The sequence below is a fragment of the Formica exsecta genome, unplaced genomic scaffold, assembly GCF_003651465.1.
Source record: "Formica exsecta isolate Colony F162 unplaced genomic scaffold, ASM365146v1 scaffold72, whole genome shotgun sequence".
NCBI classification, from domain to species: domain Eukaryota; kingdom Metazoa; phylum Arthropoda; class Insecta; order Hymenoptera; family Formicidae; genus Formica; species Formica exsecta.
The window spans coordinates 3076619-3096745 of NW_021853485.1; the positions used below are offsets into that span (position 1 = coordinate 3076619).

Consider the following 20127-nt stretch of genomic DNA (forward strand, 5'->3'; position numbering starts at 1 on the left):
AAAAATATTACTATTTTATATTTTAAATCATTATATATTTTTTTCTCTCTTAAATTAGTTAATAAAAAAAGAAATAAATACGCATGCGCGCGAGTGATATTGTCTCATGTTCTACATAGAAGTACATATATACATTGGATTATTACATATATAATTTAGATGATGCATTTTCATGCATTATATATTTGAAAGTATTAATGATTTACTAGTTTACATAAAATGTGGTCAGGTGTTTTTGATTAATTCTTGACAATTTTTTGTATCATCCATTTTTACTAATTAACCAAACTTTTACTGATTTACATAAAATGTTGATACAAGAAATTTACAAAATATGAACAATCTGATTGTGCTGGCTTCTTTTACAGCATTTGGCTGTTATAAATTATAAGGCGACAATCAAATTTATTTGATATATTTTTGTAATATAAATTTGTAACTTGGTCATATGCAAATAATTTGATGTAAACATGAATTTTAAATTTTATACTAATCTAATAGTACAAGAGTATTTACAAGTTTGTTAACTTTTAGACACAATGTCAATATTTATCATTTGAAGTTATTACCAACACAGGTACTGAAATTACATCTCTTTCTTTATGCCTAATTATTCGTTTATTCGAACACTGTCCTGTAAACAGCCGGCATTGCATTAATTGAAAAATTTTGTACACAGGAACCAGAGAAAATATGTCAAATCATATCGCGGATTTTCACCACATTTTGGTTAGATGTAATTCAAAATCAATCTAAAATATTATTCATTCTGGATCACTCTGTAGAGTCTCGCCATTAGTTAAAACTAAAGCATCATCATCGCCTTCATTATAATCGAGAGAAAGAATACTTTCTCTTCGTTTCTTCTTGTGCGTCCTTTCATCATCACTACTGGCTGCACTTTTCTCCCTCTTTGTCCTGTCCCTACCCCGCGTTGTTCGCGTTAGCACCTCTTCCCCGTTTGATTTACCACTATTCCTATTGTGACTTTTACTCCTTAATATTCGTTTATTCCGATTTTCCTCGTGTTCCTCTTCTCTATCACTGAGTTCCTCATTTTCAACTTTAATAATTAGTGCCGCGGAGTCGCTAGAACTCTCGTCATTATGATCGGCTTGATTAAGTTTTCTCTCTGCACGTTCTGTTCTTTCAACACTAGTAAGCTCACTCTGGGGCGACGTTAACGATGGAGTTCTTACACCTTTGCACATATCACTGTCCTCCATCGGTTTCGGAAGTTTCGTATCTGGTGCAGGAGTTTCTTCCAATTCCTCCTTTTTGATTGGGGGTGTATGGGGTGATAAACCATTCGATAAATTATTCTCATTTGTATTCGTCTTCAATGCTGAATTTTCCTGTTGTAATAGCGTGACAGATTCTCGAGCCTTGCGTAATTCTTGTTGTAAGAAGTAAATAGTACTCTGCATACCCTCCACATCTTCATCTAAATCTTGTAGAAACTCGTCTAATTCTGCAAAATGAGAGAAAATGTCCAAGTTCTATGACGCTTTCAAATATATGACATGCAAAACACATTTCAATTATAAAAAAGATCCAATAATTATAGTAATTATAAAAATTGCTTTGTATAAGTTTATAAATTAAAGAATATTTAACAGGATACCTGATTGTGACTTTTTTACTTCTTCACTGAAACTTTTTTGTAAGGCAAGTTCACCTTCCAACTTAGCAATACGTCCACTAGCAATCATACGACCAAGTTCTTCATTTTCTTGATATAATAATCTACATTTTGCCATTAATCTTTTCCCTGTATTGCTATAAATAAAATATAATTAGTGAGAAGAGCGTTGTGTACTATATTTCATTTACTATATATTTTATATAGTTATAGAATATATGTATACTTTAATATATATATATTTTAATACGTAAATGCTAAAGACTTTTGCTAACCTGTCTGGCGTAAATTTCCATGCGCTTAGCTCATTTTGTGTATCCTCTAATTTACTCTTGGTCGTTATTAATTCTTGCCTTAATTTCTGTATCAATATATTAACAGCCGGATCTAACAGAGCAGACCTTAATGCAACTGCGGACGGAGCTTGGGTGGCTTTCATTTCAGTTATTTGATTCTAACAGAAAAGAAAAGTCTTTTTTATTTATAGGTTTACATAAAAATAAGTTTCAAGACAAATTTTATTATAATTTCAGTGTATCTGAAAATGTTTACATACAATATATTCTTGCAATTCCTGCTCTTTAGAGGCAAGCCTCCTTACTAAGATCTTCTCCCTGTGAGATGCTTCTACATATTGTTGCCTGTATTTGTTTTCGGATTCTCTCAATGAGGCTAGTTCACCTATAAAGGAATAATCTATGAATTTTTCTATTTCTAGAATTTCAGTATCCGATGGCATCTATGTGTTTCTCAAAATTGCAATATTTATGATGTGTATATATTCAACATAATATCTCCCACAAGAAAAATATTTCCTATAGAATACCAAAATTATTTGTTACATTTAAAATAATTATAGTGAAATAATGAAACATATTTCATATGGAGGAGATATATAATGCATTTGCAAACATATATAAACTTTGAAACTACTTTAAGTCTGCAACAGTTTATTTTGTTTGGAAAAAAAAATCTAGTCATTATTTTTATCATATTTTGTCAAAATCTCTATTTTTTTTTTTTTTTTTTAATATTTTACGTGTAAATTTAATTTTTTGGCTCTTTTGCATATAAATAGACAAGAAAATATTAATTTGATTTTTATATACTCTAATTTAAATAAATAATATTTATATAAGCATACAAGATTGAAAATTTTTAAATTTTATAAATTAAAAGATTAAAAAGTAAATTTTTTTATGATGATTGCTATTGTTAGTTATTCTATATGGAGGAGATATATAATGCATTTGCAAACATATATAAACTTTGAAACTACTTTAAGTCTGCAACATGTTTTACGTGTAAATTTAATTTTTTGGCTCTTTTGCATATAAATAGACAAGAAAATATTAATTTGATTTTTATATACTCTAATTTAAATAAATAATATTTATATAAGCATACAAGATTGAAAATTTTTAAATTTTATAAATTAAAAGATTAAAAAGTAAATTTTTTTATGATGATTGCTATTGTTAGTTATTCTATGCAAACATATCATTTTTTAGGAATAAGAGAATTTTTTCTGTTATTTCTTAAAATAGTTAAACTGATAACAAATAAAAAAATTAAATAGAATTTATTATTATAAAGAAATATTAAGTGTATATCTCATTAATTCCATTGTAATAAAATTTTTTATAAAAAAGTTTCCTTTTTATAGCTATAACTGTAAAAATTGAATTAAATCAGTAATAATTTTATATTTTCCGAGAACATACACATTTATATAATGAAAAATACGAATTTATGAACCACATAGAGTGCTTGAAACCTGAGACTATAAATGTACTGTATTTGTGTGATTGTGTAAAATATTTTGTATAATTTTCATATGTAAATATATATATATAAAGAGAGAGTTTTTGTTGGAGCCAAGTGTGTACTGGTGAAAAATTACTATTTAATTTTAACCTAAGTGCGCATAAATAAACTATATATTTTCATAAGTATGTGACAATGACTGCCTGACAACTGACATTGTTAATTGGCGCATACTTTGATTTTGGAGCTCGTTGCGATGTGCCATTTGTCAGATACTTCCACCAAGACCAAGAGTGGATGTTACTTTTCTTCCGCAAGAATCAAGCATGTACTTGTAGGCATAGATGTTGTAACGAGACGCCGGCCGGGCTTAATTCACAGGTTTGTACTTTTGAAATTCGTTTCTGATATCCGGACATTATGGTGCAGGTATAAATGCATGCACACAAGTTGCATTCATAGTGAGAATATATAGAAGGATGATTGGTCTAGGAATACAATTAATGAAAAATTGCATTATCTAACTGGAAAAAGGTTTAAGGACAAAAGATAATATATAAAAATATGTAGATTTGAAAAAAAAAGGGTAAGGAGAGAGAGCTGATGGTAGGATTAGGTAATGTTCCAGTTTTGGTAACGGCGAATGTTGTGGTTGCGTACTTCACCGAGAGATTTAAATTCACGCACCCCAAATGTAGTATTTTGGCCAAGGGTGACATGGATCCATTCTTATTATTCCTCTGAGCCGTAAATTCAGCGTCTTCATAAAAACGCTGTGCTTTTCGTCTCATCTTTGTTAACTAGAAACTCGGTATTTCGAATTACACGCGCGCACACACTTGTCCTGCATTTGATGGTATAATTATTACACTGCAAAGGTATACGCGATACACTGCACAGGCACTTGCAAAATGTTATTTTGAATTAAATGGTTGTATCTTCCACAATATTGATGGCAGACACATTTCTTTTTTGCAAAGAAATGGACGCCTCTTGATACACATTAACACTTGTTATTTCAGCCATATTCACTTTTACTATGCTTTTCATGGCTGACAGTATAACTGCTCACAGGAAAATTTAGCGTAGATATATCTCGGCCTACAAATATATCCCAGCTTTTGTATATTGTATACGTGGCTATCACTCCACCTATGCTCACAGATACCTTGAGAATTTTCGCGTTTTGTGTCACTATACATATGAATCTTTAATTTAATTATCCGCACTACACATCACAAATATTGTTTTAAAAATTAATATATAATCGAGTTGATCAACACTATATCGCATATTACGAAACGCAATTATTCAGTTTTATATCTTTCTACTACTTGTGCAAATACATCAAAACAATCTGACTGCACATACGCATGTACTAAGCTTTCTCATAGAGAGCAACAAAAATACTTTCATATTTTATACCTATAGTGTATTACTCTTATTTACTAAAGCTCTCTCATTATCTTAATCCTAATAGACAATTTAGTGAAAGTATCCTAAACACTGGTCTAATGAACCCTATGCTTAACGTCCCTATGAGAGTCTTGTCTCTTATAAAAGACCGTTGTGTTCTGGCATTCGTTAATTCGCTTAAGATATGTGGTGAGTGAGGTGGTCTCACTCGTGTGATCTCAGTACCTTCCTGAGCTGCCGCCTGGGTTTCTAGACACTCCACATACAAGTCCTGTTCATGCCATTTAGCTGCTAGCTCGTCCTTTGTCAAGCTGTCCAATTGTTGCTGAGTAAGTTTTACACGTCTAGGTTGCCTAGGGGAATGCGGGCTGCTGGGTTTTCCACCGGTGCTACTGCTCTGAGGACTCCTTGGCGAGGATGGTCCTGCCGACTTCACTTCGCTGCATTCATCTGCCATTTTTTCACTGCTAATTTGTAGCTGAGATGTTGATTTGTAGAAGAAGCTTTTATTGAGCACAAAACCTTCTATTCATTAATGTTATGGCAATGATTGTGCCACTGATCATATATTGGGATGCAATTATTAGATGTTCATCTGAAACAGAAAAATATAACGTAATTAATATCAAATAATATATGAATTTTAAAATTATAAACTGTTTTTTACTCTGCAATTATGTGATATAAATAGTATTTCATTAAATAAAAATTAGTTTATTCGTATCTACTTTATCATCAAGAATAAATATTTGAAAGAATAATTCTGTAAAACAGATATGTTGCATTATAAAATCCATAATTTCAAATATATATCATCCTCGAATGTTATATATATATATATATCCGATTTATTAACCTACAGATCACTTCATTAAGCACTTATTCATATCGCTAGGTTGAAATTACTAGCTTGTTTATGGAATTAATTTATAAATTTTTTGAGAATTAATATATAAAAATACAACATGTGTCCATTCTTTTCTCTCCCAATCGATTTAATCATAATATAAACGTATCCATAAAGCGTTACAAGACTCGCGCGTAATATCGTTATAACAAACTAAGATTAAATGAAATTCTGAAGAAATAATATTCTAAAATCACGCGAATAATCGCTAGAATCTACCGTGACGGCAATTAGAAAGGCGGAATGCATTTATCTCCGGCAGAAGACGTGAGTCGTGACGCCATTACGTCGACATGTCTGCCACGAAGGAGCATTTACGCTCAAGCATTCATCTTTTTTTTCACTCGCGCCTCATCCCTTCCTTCTTTTCTTCACTTTCGAACGATCGAACGTAACGAGACGTAGATCGTAATTGCTATTTCGTGGATTTCGAATCGCGGGTTTGAAGACGATAAGCTGGTGAAGCTAATTCATCGCGATCGTTTTTCACAGCATCGCGCTCTCTCCAACATTTTTCTCGTCGTTAAAACTTCATTCACACCTACCTGCCTCATTCGTTAGAACAGAGATGTTGCTATTACAAAATGTTCGCTCGGTATCAGAAGAAAGGCGAAACGCGTAACATCGTGCGCACGTACAAGGCTCGCATATCCGTGGAAAAAGCGCCAAACGGATTTTCCGCGTGCGGCAAAGAGAACTTCTCTCTTTCTCGCTCTCTCTCTCTCTCTCTCTCTCTTCGCGATCGATCAATCCGAGCGGAAGCGAATGCACGAGGCGACGTGCAGCTCGCAGCGAAACGCTAGCCGCGGTATTTTGACATATGACACTATACGAGGAAATCAGTCGCGGAAACTCGCGGAAAACGCGCGATCCACCCCGTCAAGAACGCTGCGACTAATCATGATCATGAATGACTATCAACCTCGCGATCCCCGAGAGGAGCGAACGGACGCGTGCCAGCGCATGCTCCAATCATGATCGACCTACAATCCAATACGTATAAACCGGGAGATGAAGGGACAAATCTCGCGCATGCGTACCAACGCAAGCACTAAAAAACGCTTATATGCCTCAACTACGTATATATTTCATTGCGATAAGGAATGTCATTAGACTTTTGTGGAAAAATATAGCAAATATTGATGCTACATATTTAATATATAGAATTAAATATATATTGCATATTATTAATATAAATCACAACAAAAATTTTTTTTATTTAAGGCTCGTCTTTATTGTTGCTTTCAGTCAAATACTTCCCTTATTATTAGAATAATATTTTCATTTCTTTATATTTGACTTATTATGGTTATTATTTTATTTTATCCCGTTTATCGGTTTCGAAAAAATCGATTTTCTAAATTTCTTTTCAAATATGGCGGCTTTGCGCTATATTCTATTAATTAACCAATCAGGACAAAAGAAACAAAATTTTTTTGTTCCGACTGGCCAATCAAACTACTCCAAGAAGTAAATTTTGGAACGCAGTCCTGAAAACGTGGTCATCCCGTTTTTTTTTTCCGTAAAACGCTTACCTACTGAGATGTTTTCTGTATCTATGGTTAACGTGTGTTGATTTAGCGTACTACCGTACCACGTTTAGTGGATGGAAAGTCTAAAATAGTCTAAAATAGTCTAAAATAGTCTAAAATAGTCTAAAAAGAAAATAAGAAAAAAAGAACTCTCGAATGAAGATTTTTCATTGCTTGATTTTCTAACTGTCTTCTGTGTGTCCATATATTCAAGAATATTAGAATAATTCTAATACACAAAAGTTCACACACAATCAAGGTTTAATTAAGTTTGCTTGATAACAATACTGAAAACACATTTACTATGATTACGACCTGGAGGTTATTATTTCCTATTAATGGCGCTAATTTATTATGTACAAGGTAAATTATTTTATTGATGTCCTATTATGATTGATTATTTAGAAACTTAAATTAATATATTACTAAGTTTTTAACACTGTGCAACAATGTATCTATCCATGAGAAATAGCAAAATCTTTTAATAGTACATAAATTATGCATTATTGAAATTTATGATTAAATAAAAGTTAACTTGCAATTTTATTTCTCTAGTCATTACAATTATTATTATTCCAGAATATGTTTCGATAAAGATACATAAGAAAAAATAGACATTAAAGTGACCTAATGGGAAGAAAAATGTTTATAAAATTTTATTTTTTAAATCTTTATCTTTTAAATCTATACAAATAAATAGGAGTAAGAATATAATTTAAGGTTTTGTAAATTAAAAATAATAAATATATAACTAATAAATTTTTAATTTTTTATTATAGGAGATTGGCTACCACACAAGACTCCATTGTATCCAAACTTAAGCGCAATATAGAAAAAGATATTTTACCACCAAAACCAAAGAAACCATTAAATGCATTTATACAATATTTTCTATCTATAAAAGAGCAGTTGCACAAAGAATATCCCAATTGTACACAAAAAGATATTTTGAAGAAAGTAGCGGAGCAATGGACACAAGTGGATCCAACAATAAAACAGAATTTTCAAAAGCAATATATGGAACAACAGTCTGTGTATAAACAAAAATTAATGGATTATAAAAATTCAATAACTGATGATCAGCAGATGCTGATACAAAATCAATTAATAAAAAAAGAGCATGCTTTAGAAAGAAGCCAAATTAAACAAGTATTTATATCAAGATTTTACACTAAAATCTGAAAATTTGGTTATGTAATATGTAACATGTAATATGTTTTTATTTCTATGATAGAAACTTGCAGACCTTGGGAAACCAAAGCGACCATTAACTGCCTTCTTCTTATTCATGCAGGATAATAAGATGCTCAAAGATTCACAAGTATCACAGAAGGTAAGTTTATTAAGCATGATTTACACAATGGTTTTTTATTAGCTATTAGCATACTAGTTAAAGAGAAAAATAAGCATAGCTAATTTACTAGCATTTTAAAATACATGATGCTTTTTTACTAATTCCTAGGAAATTAGCATGCTAGTAGCTAATAAAAAAGCATTGTGTAAACCATGCTTTACTTTCTAAGAGATTAGATATATAAAGTATATAAAGAGAAAACTTATTACTTAAATTTATTTTTTAAGAAAGTAGGAAAGAGAGTAAAAAAGAAAAGTAGGAAAGTGATATATAATGTTTTGTTCTTTTTGCATATTTTTAGGATTGGATGAAGAATATAAGTAAAGAATGGAAGAATTTAACAATGGAAGCTAAAAATAAATATACAGCAGAAGCAGCACGACCTTGTTCTTTTTGCATATTTTTTTAGGATTGGATGAAGAATATAAGTAAAGAATGGAAGAATTTAACAATGGAAGCTAAAAATAAATATACAGCAGAAGCAGCACGACTAACAGAAAAATATAAAACCGATATAAAAAAATGGGAGAAAAATATGATTCAAGAAGGTCATCAAGATTTGTTGAAATCTACTCTTAAATCTAAACGCAACACCAATATTGATAAACACAAAGAATAGGATTCGGAGTGTCCCAACCAATCTAGTATGCACATCCCTAAATCTATTGCTGCAGATTTCTCTAAAGTCAAAAATCGAAACAAAGAGAATATTAAAACAGGTTGGGGCACTGATACACAGTTTACTCTTGGAAATATTTATGATGCTGACAGTGGTAATAGAAAAATCATATTAGCTTAAAGATCTTACATAATTATTAAAACCATAAAAAATATATTATTTACAATTTGTTTAGATAAACGATGTAAATCTACAAAAAGTTTGGTACTTTACAATGTCGAAAACAATTTACGAGATGTAATGAAATATTCAAGAAATACGTCAGATGCATTAATAAGCAATGTTAATGAATCAGTAATGCAATCTCACAAATCACATACATGGACGCATAAGTATTTTGCTTCTGTATGGCAAAGATTTTTAACAGTCTTCAAAGAGTGCAGTAAAAATTGGAAGATGGTAAGAGAATATGTATTTATCGGTACAGGTGGTATTTTAATATCAATATTTTGCGTTTTTAACCTTATGTATAAGTAAGCATTGTTTGTATATCGAAGTTATTGAGGTACAGCTAGCATTTTCGTTTTTTATATAGTCTATAGTTTGTATTTTGTATTATATATTTTCTTTATGTAATAAATTTGTGTATATTATTATTATTTATGTAAATATTCTTTAATTATTATCAATGGAATCATCCTTAATTAAGGATTATTCTGAGAAATTCATCTCAAATATTAATGTTTTAAGTTTTGTTCTTGAATCATACGTGTACTAACATTTCATTACTTTCCCTCTGCTTTTTTATAGAAATTTACATTAACCCAAATGGATTAACTGTTACGATGATGACAGCAGCAGATACATCTAATGGATTAGGCTATCAACATTTTATATGTCTTATATTTAGATATCGATAATTGTGTGAATTATCTTAAAGCAAGTACGAGTTATTTTAACAGGTCAACTTATGTACTTTTATCTTGCGCTCATATATTTGTATTAAATTTACAAATTATATTGTGTATGCAATCCACAGTGATTCGAATCAACTTTTCCACTATTCGTCACATGATTCATTTTTGGGTGCGTTCCGTTTCACGCATAGATCGCCTGGAAATCTATAGTTCACGTAACATATAATATTAATTACTTATCCTTGTTTAACATTCGGTGAATAACAAGGATAAGTAATGCATCATGCGCATCATGCATGAAACGGAACGCAGCCTTAGTTTGCTACTTACGGGCGGCGCTAAAAGTCATTCTCTAACCTAATTTTTCAAAGAAGCGTGTTTCTTCCCTTCATTTACATCTATTCCTACGAATATCCATAAACGAATACAAATCCGTTTTATTTAATCTTTAATGCTCTTCTTGATTGATGCACAATTTACACAAGTGCATATTACAAGAAAAGCTTGTCATCGTATATTGGATGTAATTATTAGATACAATGATGGCTGAATCAAATGCCAGAAGGGAAGCAAGGAGACGACGAATTTTGGAAAATTCGGAAAATCGATTACGTAAAATAACAGCGAGAAATAATGCAGATGAAATTGAGGGTAAATATAAAGAACGAGTTAAAAAAATAGATATATATGGAAATCTAATGTAAGATATAAGAGAATAACTATATGTTTCAAGTTTTGAGAAAATCTAGTAATAATTCAAAACAAATAAAATTAGAGGTTGTACAAAATATCGCGTACATACACACACACACACACATACATACAGACATTTTTTAGGAATATGATTTTTCGACGTTTTGGAACATTCTAAACACATTGGCATAGAAAACTCGAAAAAAAATTTTGTCACGAAAACAAAGCTTCCTCTATGAGGAAGCAAAAAGACTTAAATATAATAAAAAATTTTCAAAGCACATATATACACTATATATTCTATTGGATGAAATATTTGATTCTCGCATAAACGCTCGAGTAGTTTTCTTAGCTAAATACATGCTTATGCATGTTGTTTTGTCTTCTCAATAATGTACATTATTTTGCCAAGAGATGCAAAGAGACAAACAGCGTTTTGAATAATTATCACAAATAGCAGATTTAAATTATTACATTATATGTTAATGTTAAAAGAAAATTATAACATTGATGTATGTAGCAAGCAGATATTGAAAGCATGCCTTGAGTTTGATTTTATAGGTGCTAGTACAATAAGTGCGTTATTATTACATGTTGATGAATTGAGATAGTGAGCTCAGTCTAACACGTTATCTCCAAAAAAATTTATTTTTTATATTTATGCATGATATATATATATAATATTTATTAGTTTATTATATAAATAGATTTTTGGCTTGGATTGACATATTTATTTAAAATATTTTACAGATGATAACCCACGAATGAAAAGCAACAGTCTTAAAGCAGAAACAGATTTGGAAGAGTATAATATCAGAAATGGTATATGTAATATCGATAAAGAAATAGAATTACAAGATTCTATAAGGCTCAATGATGATAAACATGAAAACTTTTTAAATGACACTAGGGATAGAAGTACATGCTTATCGAGACAAATATCCAAGCCAAAATTTATGTTACATGGATTATTATTCAGTCGTATCAATTTTATCCTGCTAGCTGGGATTGTCAACATTTTACTAATACTGAAATTAGATAATTTATTTGGGCAGGTAATTTCATCTAATAATTTATTGAAGTATTCACGTTCATAATTTACATGTGTTGTATGTTAATATTTACAGACAATTATTATACCTTACCTGTTACTGATGCTGGGACGTCTATATAATTGTAAGAGTTTACTTGAAACACAAGACAGCAATTTACTATTTGCTGCTTTGATATTGTGCAATATCAAACCAAAATTAATTTATAGATTTAAAATATCATTTGCATTATTTACTATAATCCTTAATGATTTTGGATTGTATATGTTCAGTTTTGTATTGATGCGTTATGTTATTACCTGCTATTACTACCACTATAATGCTACAATACCAATAAGTGTGTAATTATTTATGATATTTGAATGAGAGTAAAGATGAAGTGAAATTCCATTACCAAAAATTTTGTATAAAAAGGAAGTATGTGTTTAGAACATTATAAATTTCAATATGTGGATACACTATTATTTAATATACAGAATAATCTATTGTATATCTTTTTACATATTAGTGTTGTCTTGATTTAAACTGAATGGATATTAGTAAAAGTGTCATATCAAAAACATTAATTTTTTTTAAGGATGTATGTAATGTAATATAAAACATTTTTATATATAGATTAATTCATAGAATTAATTATATATTGAGCAATTTATCTTTTTATTATTTATATTGTCAATATTTTTAAGATCTTTTTTTTATCTGCCTCTGCCATTATTAAAGATCTGTCCAGTGTAATAATTTTGATAGTATTATAGTGAAACTAAATATGTACATGCATACATACACACAAAACCCATTGCTTTATTAAAGATATGCAATTGTCACAATACACACTGCTTGTGGGAAAGAAAGTCTGTAAATACCAAAAAATGAAATACACGAAAGAAGTCAAATTATTGTAACGTATTGTATCTTTAAAAACAAATAAAAGAAATTTTGTATCTGATAAGAAAATAAGTCTGACATTTTTTATCATATGAATGTAATATCTGATTTAAAATTTAAATTAGTTCAGAGAACTGTATAACGAAATAATTATTATTTCTACATTTGAAATGAGATAGATATATACATATGTTTAATCATTGAATAACGAAGAATCTGATTGTGACTTTTGTGAGTGTAGACAAATGTAGAAAGTGCAAGCAAAACGAACAGATCTTACATATGTCACCAGAGAGAAGAATGAGAGTCGCCACGCTGCCGTTTTTCGTGTAACGCTTTTTCTAGGTCGTACACTACCGTCACGTACATCCATTTTACGCCGCCTGGAACTACATGGCCACATCCATTTCCGACTCTCATTCTTCTCTCTGATGTCACTCTTTTATGTCAACAAAGTCACTAATGTTAAATGCATTAAAAAGGTGAACAAACTGTGTTGGTCAAACTAACATTTTTGGATCAGTACGTAACAATAATTTTTTAATTAAATGATAGCATTATATAATATCATATTTGCATATTATATATGTACCATATATAACCTAGGAAATCATATATTCCGTATATATTTCGAATTTCTGAAAATTAAGAAAATCATTTGAAAATACGGGATGATTAGATCCTAAGTCTAACACGATTCAAATAATCTTTATAATTCTGGTATTCGCAGTTCTTTAGAATACCGGTTTATTCAACTTATCATATGTTGTATCATAACTTAAATAAGTTGAAGACACTCCAATAGGAAAAAATTTTTAAATTCCAAAAAAGTTACTATTACAAATATACACTATGTATATATATACACATAAAATATTCAGGACGAATATAAGAAGCTGTGACAAATTACATTCTTAAGAATGAAAAGTGTCATATGAACAAACATCTTCTATTGTCAATACTTATATAATTACAATTATATTTATATTATCCAGATTTTGACTGTTCTTGCAATAAAATCTTATATTAATAACTGTTCACTACACATTTTTTATTACACAATTGTGGCTGTTTTTATTAAAGCCACTTTGTAGCAATGTAATTATGTAAATATTGAGATTTTTATAGCTTGAACTATCCACTTTAATTTTAGATCTTTGTATATAATGCTGATATAATACTTAGATTGAATATTGTATATGTTAAATATAAATAATAGATAATATATATATTATGTGTATGAGTAGCGCTTTTTATAATATTTTTATAAATGACAAAAATTATATAAGAATAATATTTTAGCTTATTTGGAAAGCAAAGGAAAAAGCTAATTTTTTTATTATGCTTTATATATTATAATTTTTTAAGAAGTTAGAGAGAGAAAGTTGGATATGCAGCTAAATGCATTGACAATTTAATATAAATTTTAGGAGTGTTCATATAAAACATATTGTATTTTATGTAATGGATGTGTTAGAACCAGAATTAATTTGGGTTAATGGATGCTGCTATAGATTTTACGAAAGTAGTGCCTGGAAAAATATTGATACATCAACCCCATACATGGAAGACAAAGAATCAGTTTGTTCAGATGAGGTATCTGACACTGATATAGAGATAGTGCCTCATAATGGGCAATTCAAAAATACCTTCAAAGTACCCAAGTGAGAATTTCCACAAATATAAATATGTCTGTCATTTTGACATAAATATAATAATAGTCAAAATTTAGAGTTAAGAACAGTGTAACAATTGTAATCTTGAATAGAATATAATAATAATACATATTAGCATAATTTTAATATTTTATAGAGTATACTATCCACATATAATTGGTGCAAATGGTATGACACGTAAAAAATTGGAAAATGAGACAAAAACAACTATAGATGTACCAAAGAAGGGAAAAGATGGGAACATTGGTAAAAATAATTTACATTACATCCTTGTGTGTCACATAATTTGAGAATAATATTAATTTAATTAATTTTAAATATTTTTATATTGCTATTATAATATTTTTTAAATATTATATGTTTATATACAGTTATTACTGCATCAGATCATCAAGCTATAATATCCGCAAGACATAGAATTGATTTACTAATAGCGAATTCAAGGAAAAAGATACGTTATACACATTTTTTGTCTATCCCATTGAATAAAAAGGGAATAATTGATAATTATAATTCTTTCAAAGATGATGTATTGAAAAAGTATGCCAAAACAGCATACAATATTGAAGAATCACTTTTTCAAATGCCGTCTAAGTTACATCTCACTATTGGAATGCTCAAATTACTTGATGACAATGAAAAAAAGCAAGCTATTGATGCTCTTTTGAGTTGTAAAGAAGAAATCATAGAGTAAGATAAATATATCGATTTATATAAATGTATAACAACAGTATACACAATATTGATCACACAAACCCGAGCTGCACATATATAATTGATCATATAGTTAATCATAAGTTTGATATTTATGGTATATTTATATCACATAAATCATATAAGTATAATTAAGATTATCTTTAAAAAGAATATAATTAATTGCAAGTAATTTATTCCAGCCCTTTTCTTGAAGAATTTGGGCCAATAAATATACAATTACAGGGAGTTGCATGTATGAATGATGATCCCACAGAGGTTAATGTTTTATTTGCACAAATTACGCATGATGAAAAATTACAAGAACTTGTTGATAAAATTGATGATTACTTTGTCGATATAGGTATAAACAACATATATAGAATTTTAAATCTTTAGCACATACAGTATTATGTAAACATTAAAGTAATAATTATCTAAAGTAATAATTTCTTAATTATTATAAAATTTTTAAACATATTTTTATTAATATTAGCTGTTTTATAACATTTTGTTTATTATTAGATAATTTTTACTTCCAGGTTTAAAGGAAAAAGAATATGAAACAATAAAATTACATGCTACTTTAATGAATACATCATTCAAACGTGAGGATTGGCGTGCAAAATCTAAAGAAAAATTTAATGCAATTGAAATATTAAAAGTAAGGACTTATTTTGTATACATTAGATTAAATTATATGATTTAGTGGAAAGTCGATGATATAAAAATTAATAACATTTATTTCATATTTTAGGTTTATAAAGACACATTATTTGGAGAAACTATATTTAATCAAATAGATATATCTGAACTTAAAACTGCTACAAAAGACAATTACTATAAAGCAATAAGTAGCATCACCTTTTAAATGCAGGGATGATATATATAATATGTGTGTACACATATTATTTAAATATGTATATATATAATATCTTAATTCTGTTTTATTCTTATTCAATACATATATGTATTGCATACAATAACATTACAGATATCTTATGTGATTGAAGATATAATTTTCCAAATAGAATCAAAGAATTAAAAATGCACATTTTTATTTTTTGTTTTCACTAATTATAAACAATTCAGTTTTGTTATTTCAAATTGCGCTGATTTAGATTTGTTTAAGATTGTTTTTTAAATTTACAGAAATAATCTGTGATTTGAGGTGAACTCGATTTAAACAAATGCGATAGCTAATCACTATACACAAGTGTATTATTTACGAAATTTGGGTGATACATACTTTGAGAATGCAAGCACATTATTAATAATAAAATTAGCAATCATATATGTCAATATAATAGGTGAATCAGACACGACATTGGTCGAATCCTAATCATGTATTTTCCTTATCAAACTGTCAATAGCGCTCAGTTTTTATTAGTTTTCATCTTTATCTTTGTTAATACCTAACCTCTTTTTCGTTAGATCTTATTAGCACTAATTAATATTTGAATTAATAAGTAAGTATCATAAATCTGATATCTTAAAGCTTTACAAATAATGTATCAGTGGAAACATATAATTATTTTTGGGAAGAAAAACGGATAATATAAAAGAAGACATATTATTTTTAAACTTGTAATTACAACACATACGCAATACGCGATTTAATTGTATATATGCGATATATGTTTCATGTGAGATTGCAAATGCTAAAATTGTAAATATTACAATTATTGATGTTTGTAAATGAGGAAGTTTGTGAAGAAAGAAAGGTGTTAACTCTGCTAACTCAAAAAAAAAAAAAAAAGTTAAAAGATGTAACCTCTCTTAAACGAACAGATTTATTTATTTACAAAGCCCAATTTGAGAAGCATATAGAAAAAAAGTTTTTTTTATAAGTCATTCTTTATATATGCTTAATATTTAATATGATACTTTTTTCGATGCAGATTATAAACAGATTTGTGTATATATATGTATATATTATTATTTAATTACTTTTAAATGTAAATGCTTTCTTACTTTCTACTTTTGAATATAACATTCAATAGTATTAGTATTTATTAAGCATTTGTGTACGTATGTTGGAATTAATTGAATATATATATAATCCGTAGTACATTGCAATATAAGCTTCAATAAAACATGATATGTATATTATATTTTGTATATATAAATAATTTCTGCTTACTTATTCTGCTTATTTCAATTAACATCAGTAGTAATATTGCCAAATTTATTTAACATTGGTAGGGGTAGCAAAAATGCATGGTATCAAAAGAGTGTTAGTTTTCTGCACATTGGTAGCTATCTTACCAATCACGCTTATAGTAATTCCTTTGTATTTGCGGCATATTTCCTATGCGGATGTTGCATATGCTGTAACAGAATCTGATATCATGGAGATCAACGATGGAATTTCGACAATATTTTGTTCAGTAAGAATAGACGTTTAATATTTGATTAATGCCATTATTTTTATGATTTTATATTTTTGTCATTAGTATAAAAAAGATTTAATATAAAACATATTATAAAAAATTTCAATTATAAATATATTTATTGTTTATGATAAAAGAATGCATGAATCAATATAAATGTTAAAAATAAGATTGTATAGATAATGTATAATTTTGCCTAATAATAATAATAATAATAATAATATACATAATAAAAAAAATATTTTTTCTCATAGGAACATACTTTACAAATGAATAGTACTTTTAATGCTTTTCAAATGGCTCAACGACCAGAAATAACATCTAAGCGAAAGCATATAAGGCTAAAAAAAAGCATGAGTTTACCAGATGATACATTAGAATATTGGGGATTTTATTTACTAAAAGGTGCAACTGTAGCACTCTCTGTGTGTTCAAGGTAAAAAAAGAATGAAGAAAATAAAATTATTAGATTTAGAATATAAACTACTCGATTTGTTAACAATAAATTAAACATATGATCTATACAAATGTGATTTCTAATTTTGTTTATTTGCACAAGCACAATGTATATAAACCAAAATGCTTATTTAGATTTCCAGGAGCCTCCATATTAGTGGTAAAAGGAGAAAGAAATTTACGTACTTGTGGTTTGTTAGAACACAATATCAATAAAGAACAAACACAAAATATCTACTTACCAGGTGCAAACAAACAGGTTAAAATAATAGATCAATCAAATGCACAAGAAATTGATTCTAAAGAATCAATCATGGTTGAGCCTATTAATATATATAACACTACCAATGTACATATATTGCTTGTAAATGTAAGTTCTGAAAATCCTGTAAATAAAAATGAGAAAGTTCTTATAAATACAAATAATAATACATGGTCGTATAAGTCTGATGAAAATTTGAAAGATATAGAGACATTGTATGATACTGCAGCATCTTATATCCAGAAACATATAGATGATCAACATGAAAGCATGAATCGCACCAGAAAATTAAGACATCTTAGACACCGCAAGAACAAAAATAAAAAAATAAAACAAAAGAGAAAACATGTACAAGATCAAGACAGAGAAATGCACATACAAAAATTAGAACGTGAATTGCATTCTGATAAAATTGATGAAAAAGATATGGTTGGACAGGAAGTAAAGTTGAAAGACAAGATGGACATCAAAAGATTTAGAAGAAGTCGAGAACTTATAAAGCCACCGTCCTTATTAGATCAAGGCATCAGGCATGGTGGAAATGCTGATAAAAATTTTACATCTAATTCTAACGAATCTTCATCTATTTCCAGTTTTGAGAATGGCTTATTCAACTGTTACGGAGGAGCGATATTGTTAGCTCATGAATTTGAACCTTCAAATCGCTGTACTGATGTTTCTTATTTGCTCAATAGTAAACACACACAAGCAAACCATCGTGTGGAAGAAGATGGTTATTATTATTACATTTTTTATAGCGATAATGATATTGTGTCTAATGATATTTATACGATTTTTGATATATATAAGCCAACTTTTCAATATGAAAATGTGTCTAAATCATGTATAAATAGAACTGAATGCTCCTTTACTTTAAGTCCACTGTCAGCAGATAGAATAATTGTTGAAATACCAACCAAGGATGGTATAGAACATAACGAGATGGATGATATTAGCATATTAATTTCTATTTGCCAGCCACGGATGGGTGCATATATGTTTTTTCCAATTGCAATATTGCTTTTAATTCTTGGTTGTGCTTTTATGTGAATATGGATCTCTAATTCTAAAGGTACTTGCACAAAATGAATAAAAAATGTAGAAATCTTTCATAATTAAGAATTTCTCATAAATCATGATATTTAAATGATTTTATGAATTAAATACATATTTAAACATGAATTGATTGAAAATTTGATATGGAACAAGAATCTAGGAGAAAACTATATTATGTTTTTAATCAGGTATAACAGTTTAGTTACTTAAGGTAAAAATTTTAAAATGTGTACTAATTATAAAAATTAATGTCTTTGTGTGTTATTGTTTATAGATCACTTTACGTCATTATATATAACATATAATGATAATTTTTTTTCTTCTATAGAAAAATTATTTTTGATTTGATAAGAAAAAACTATGATTGAGAAGATGTTTTATAGTTTTGGTTACATATCATAAATGATATGAGAAAAATGTACATATTATATATTACATATTCATATATTATATATTATATATATTCGGAAGTTAACTCTTATATATAAGTGTTTAGTATAATTAAAATTATAAAAATTTTTTATACTATTGCATATTTTTCATAAATTGTATAAGTACAAAAACATAAAATAAGATAGATTATTATATTACTGTACAAATTCATACTTAATGCATATTTTGTATGAATTAGAGAAAAAAAAAAGAGTGAGAGATAATAAATATATATTTTTTCTAACGATTAAATGTACAATTCTAATCAATCTAATAACCTTGTATTAGTACAGCCATCGATTTTATCACAATTTTGTGAAATAGTGTATATTTAAAGTGTCTCAACGAAGACCATTTTTCTTTTATATCATATTT

The 20127-nt window shown here is 28.4% G+C and overlaps 4 protein-coding genes across 8 annotated transcripts; 3 read left to right on the top strand and 1 right to left on the bottom strand.

Annotated features, from left to right (window-relative positions):
- Positions 1-19: 19 nt before the first annotated feature.
- LOC115243454 (pre-mRNA-splicing regulator female-lethal(2)D-like) lies at positions 20-6698 on the bottom strand. 4 transcript variants are annotated; one of them, XM_029820495.1, is made up of 6 exons: positions 6278-6698; positions 5051-5420; positions 2199-2323; positions 1918-2096; positions 1625-1779; positions 254-1471 (listed from the first exon to the last, which is right to left on the bottom strand). In XM_029820495.1, the coding sequence occupies exons 2-6, from the start codon at positions 5280-5282 to the stop codon at positions 765-767; spliced, it is 1398 nt and encodes a 465-aa protein (XP_029676355.1). In that variant the 5' UTR covers positions 5283-5420; positions 6278-6698; the 3' UTR covers positions 254-764. The 4 variants fall into 4 exon arrangements, with proteins under 4 accessions (XP_029676357.1, XP_029676358.1, XP_029676355.1 ...); XM_029820496.1 differs by lacking the exon at positions 6278-6698 and adding an exon at positions 5952-5970; XM_029820497.1 differs by lacking the exon at positions 6278-6698 and having other exon boundaries at positions 20-1471; positions 4097-5408.
- A 497-nt stretch (positions 6699-7195) lies between these two features.
- Positions 7196-10275, top strand: LOC115243541 (transcription factor A, mitochondrial). Of its 2 annotated transcripts, none has more exons than XM_029820642.1 (6): positions 7196-7627; positions 8044-8413; positions 8499-8597; positions 9028-9391; positions 9473-9696; positions 10048-10275. In XM_029820642.1, the coding sequence occupies exons 1-4, from the start codon at positions 7569-7571 to the stop codon at positions 9235-9237; spliced, it is 738 nt and encodes a 245-aa protein (XP_029676502.1). In that variant the 5' UTR covers positions 7196-7568; the 3' UTR covers positions 9238-9391; positions 9473-9696; positions 10048-10275. The 2 variants fall into 2 exon arrangements, with proteins under 2 accessions (XP_029676502.1, XP_029676503.1); XM_029820643.1 differs by having other exon boundaries at positions 9028-9388.
- Positions 10276-10459: 184 nt separating this feature from the next.
- LOC115243583 lies at positions 10460-12804 on the top strand. Its single transcript, XM_029820707.1, has 3 exons — positions 10460-10805; positions 11598-11902; positions 11975-12804. Exons 1-3 carry the CDS (start codon positions 10694-10696, stop codon positions 12242-12244), a joined length of 687 nt encoding a protein of 228 aa, XP_029676567.1. The 5' UTR covers positions 10460-10693; the 3' UTR covers positions 12245-12804.
- A 427-nt stretch (positions 12805-13231) lies between these two features.
- LOC115243620 lies at positions 13232-19965 on the top strand. Its single transcript, XM_029820754.1, has 10 exons — positions 13232-13266; positions 14215-14448; positions 14597-14706; positions 14832-15150; positions 15357-15517; positions 15696-15817; positions 15911-15984; positions 17471-17543; positions 17801-17982; positions 18138-19965. Exons 1-10 carry the CDS (start codon positions 13247-13249, stop codon positions 19312-19314), a joined length of 2472 nt encoding a protein of 823 aa, XP_029676614.1. The 5' UTR covers positions 13232-13246; the 3' UTR covers positions 19315-19965.
- Positions 19966-20127: the final 162 nt, after the last annotated feature.

Excerpts from the sequence above, each read along its gene's own strand:
- LOC115243454 (XM_029820495.1), bottom strand. The coding sequence starts at position 5,282 with ATGGCAGATGAATGCAGCGAAGTGAAGTCGGCAGGACCATCCTCGCCA. Across the intron at positions 2,324-5,050 it reads CCAGGCGGCAGCTCAGGAAG|GTGAACTAGCCTCATTGAGA; the intron begins GTACTGAGATCA and ends ATTCCTTTATAG. Across the intron at positions 2,097-2,198 it reads AGGAATTGCAAGAATATATT|AATCAAATAACTGAAATGAA; the intron begins GTATGTAAACAT and ends CTTTTCTGTTAG.
- LOC115243541 (XM_029820642.1), top strand. The coding sequence starts at position 7,569 with ATGATTACGACCTGGAGGTTATTATTTCCTATTAATGGCGCTAATTTA. Across the intron at positions 7,628-8,043 it reads GCTAATTTATTATGTACAAG|GAGATTGGCTACCACACAAG; the intron begins GTAAATTATTTT and ends TTTTTATTATAG. Across the intron at positions 8,414-8,498 it reads AAAGAAGCCAAATTAAACAA|AAACTTGCAGACCTTGGGAA; the intron begins GTATTTATATCA and ends TTTCTATGATAG.
- LOC115243583 (XM_029820707.1), top strand. The coding sequence starts at position 10,694 with ATGATGGCTGAATCAAATGCCAGAAGGGAAGCAAGGAGACGACGAATT. Across the intron at positions 10,806-11,597 it reads TAATGCAGATGAAATTGAGG|ATGATAACCCACGAATGAAA; the intron begins GTAAATATAAAG and ends AATATTTTACAG. Across the intron at positions 11,903-11,974 it reads TAGATAATTTATTTGGGCAG|ACAATTATTATACCTTACCT; the intron begins GTAATTTCATCT and ends TAATATTTACAG.
- LOC115243620 (XM_029820754.1), top strand. The coding sequence starts at position 13,247 with ATGTTAAATGCATTAAAAAG. Across the intron at positions 15,818-15,910 it reads ATGCAATTGAAATATTAAAA|GTTTATAAAGACACATTATT; the intron begins GTAAGGACTTAT and ends TTCATATTTTAG. Across the intron at positions 15,985-17,470 it reads GAACTTAAAACTGCTACAAA|GGATGTTGCATATGCTGTAA; the intron begins AGACAATTACTA and ends TATTTCCTATGC.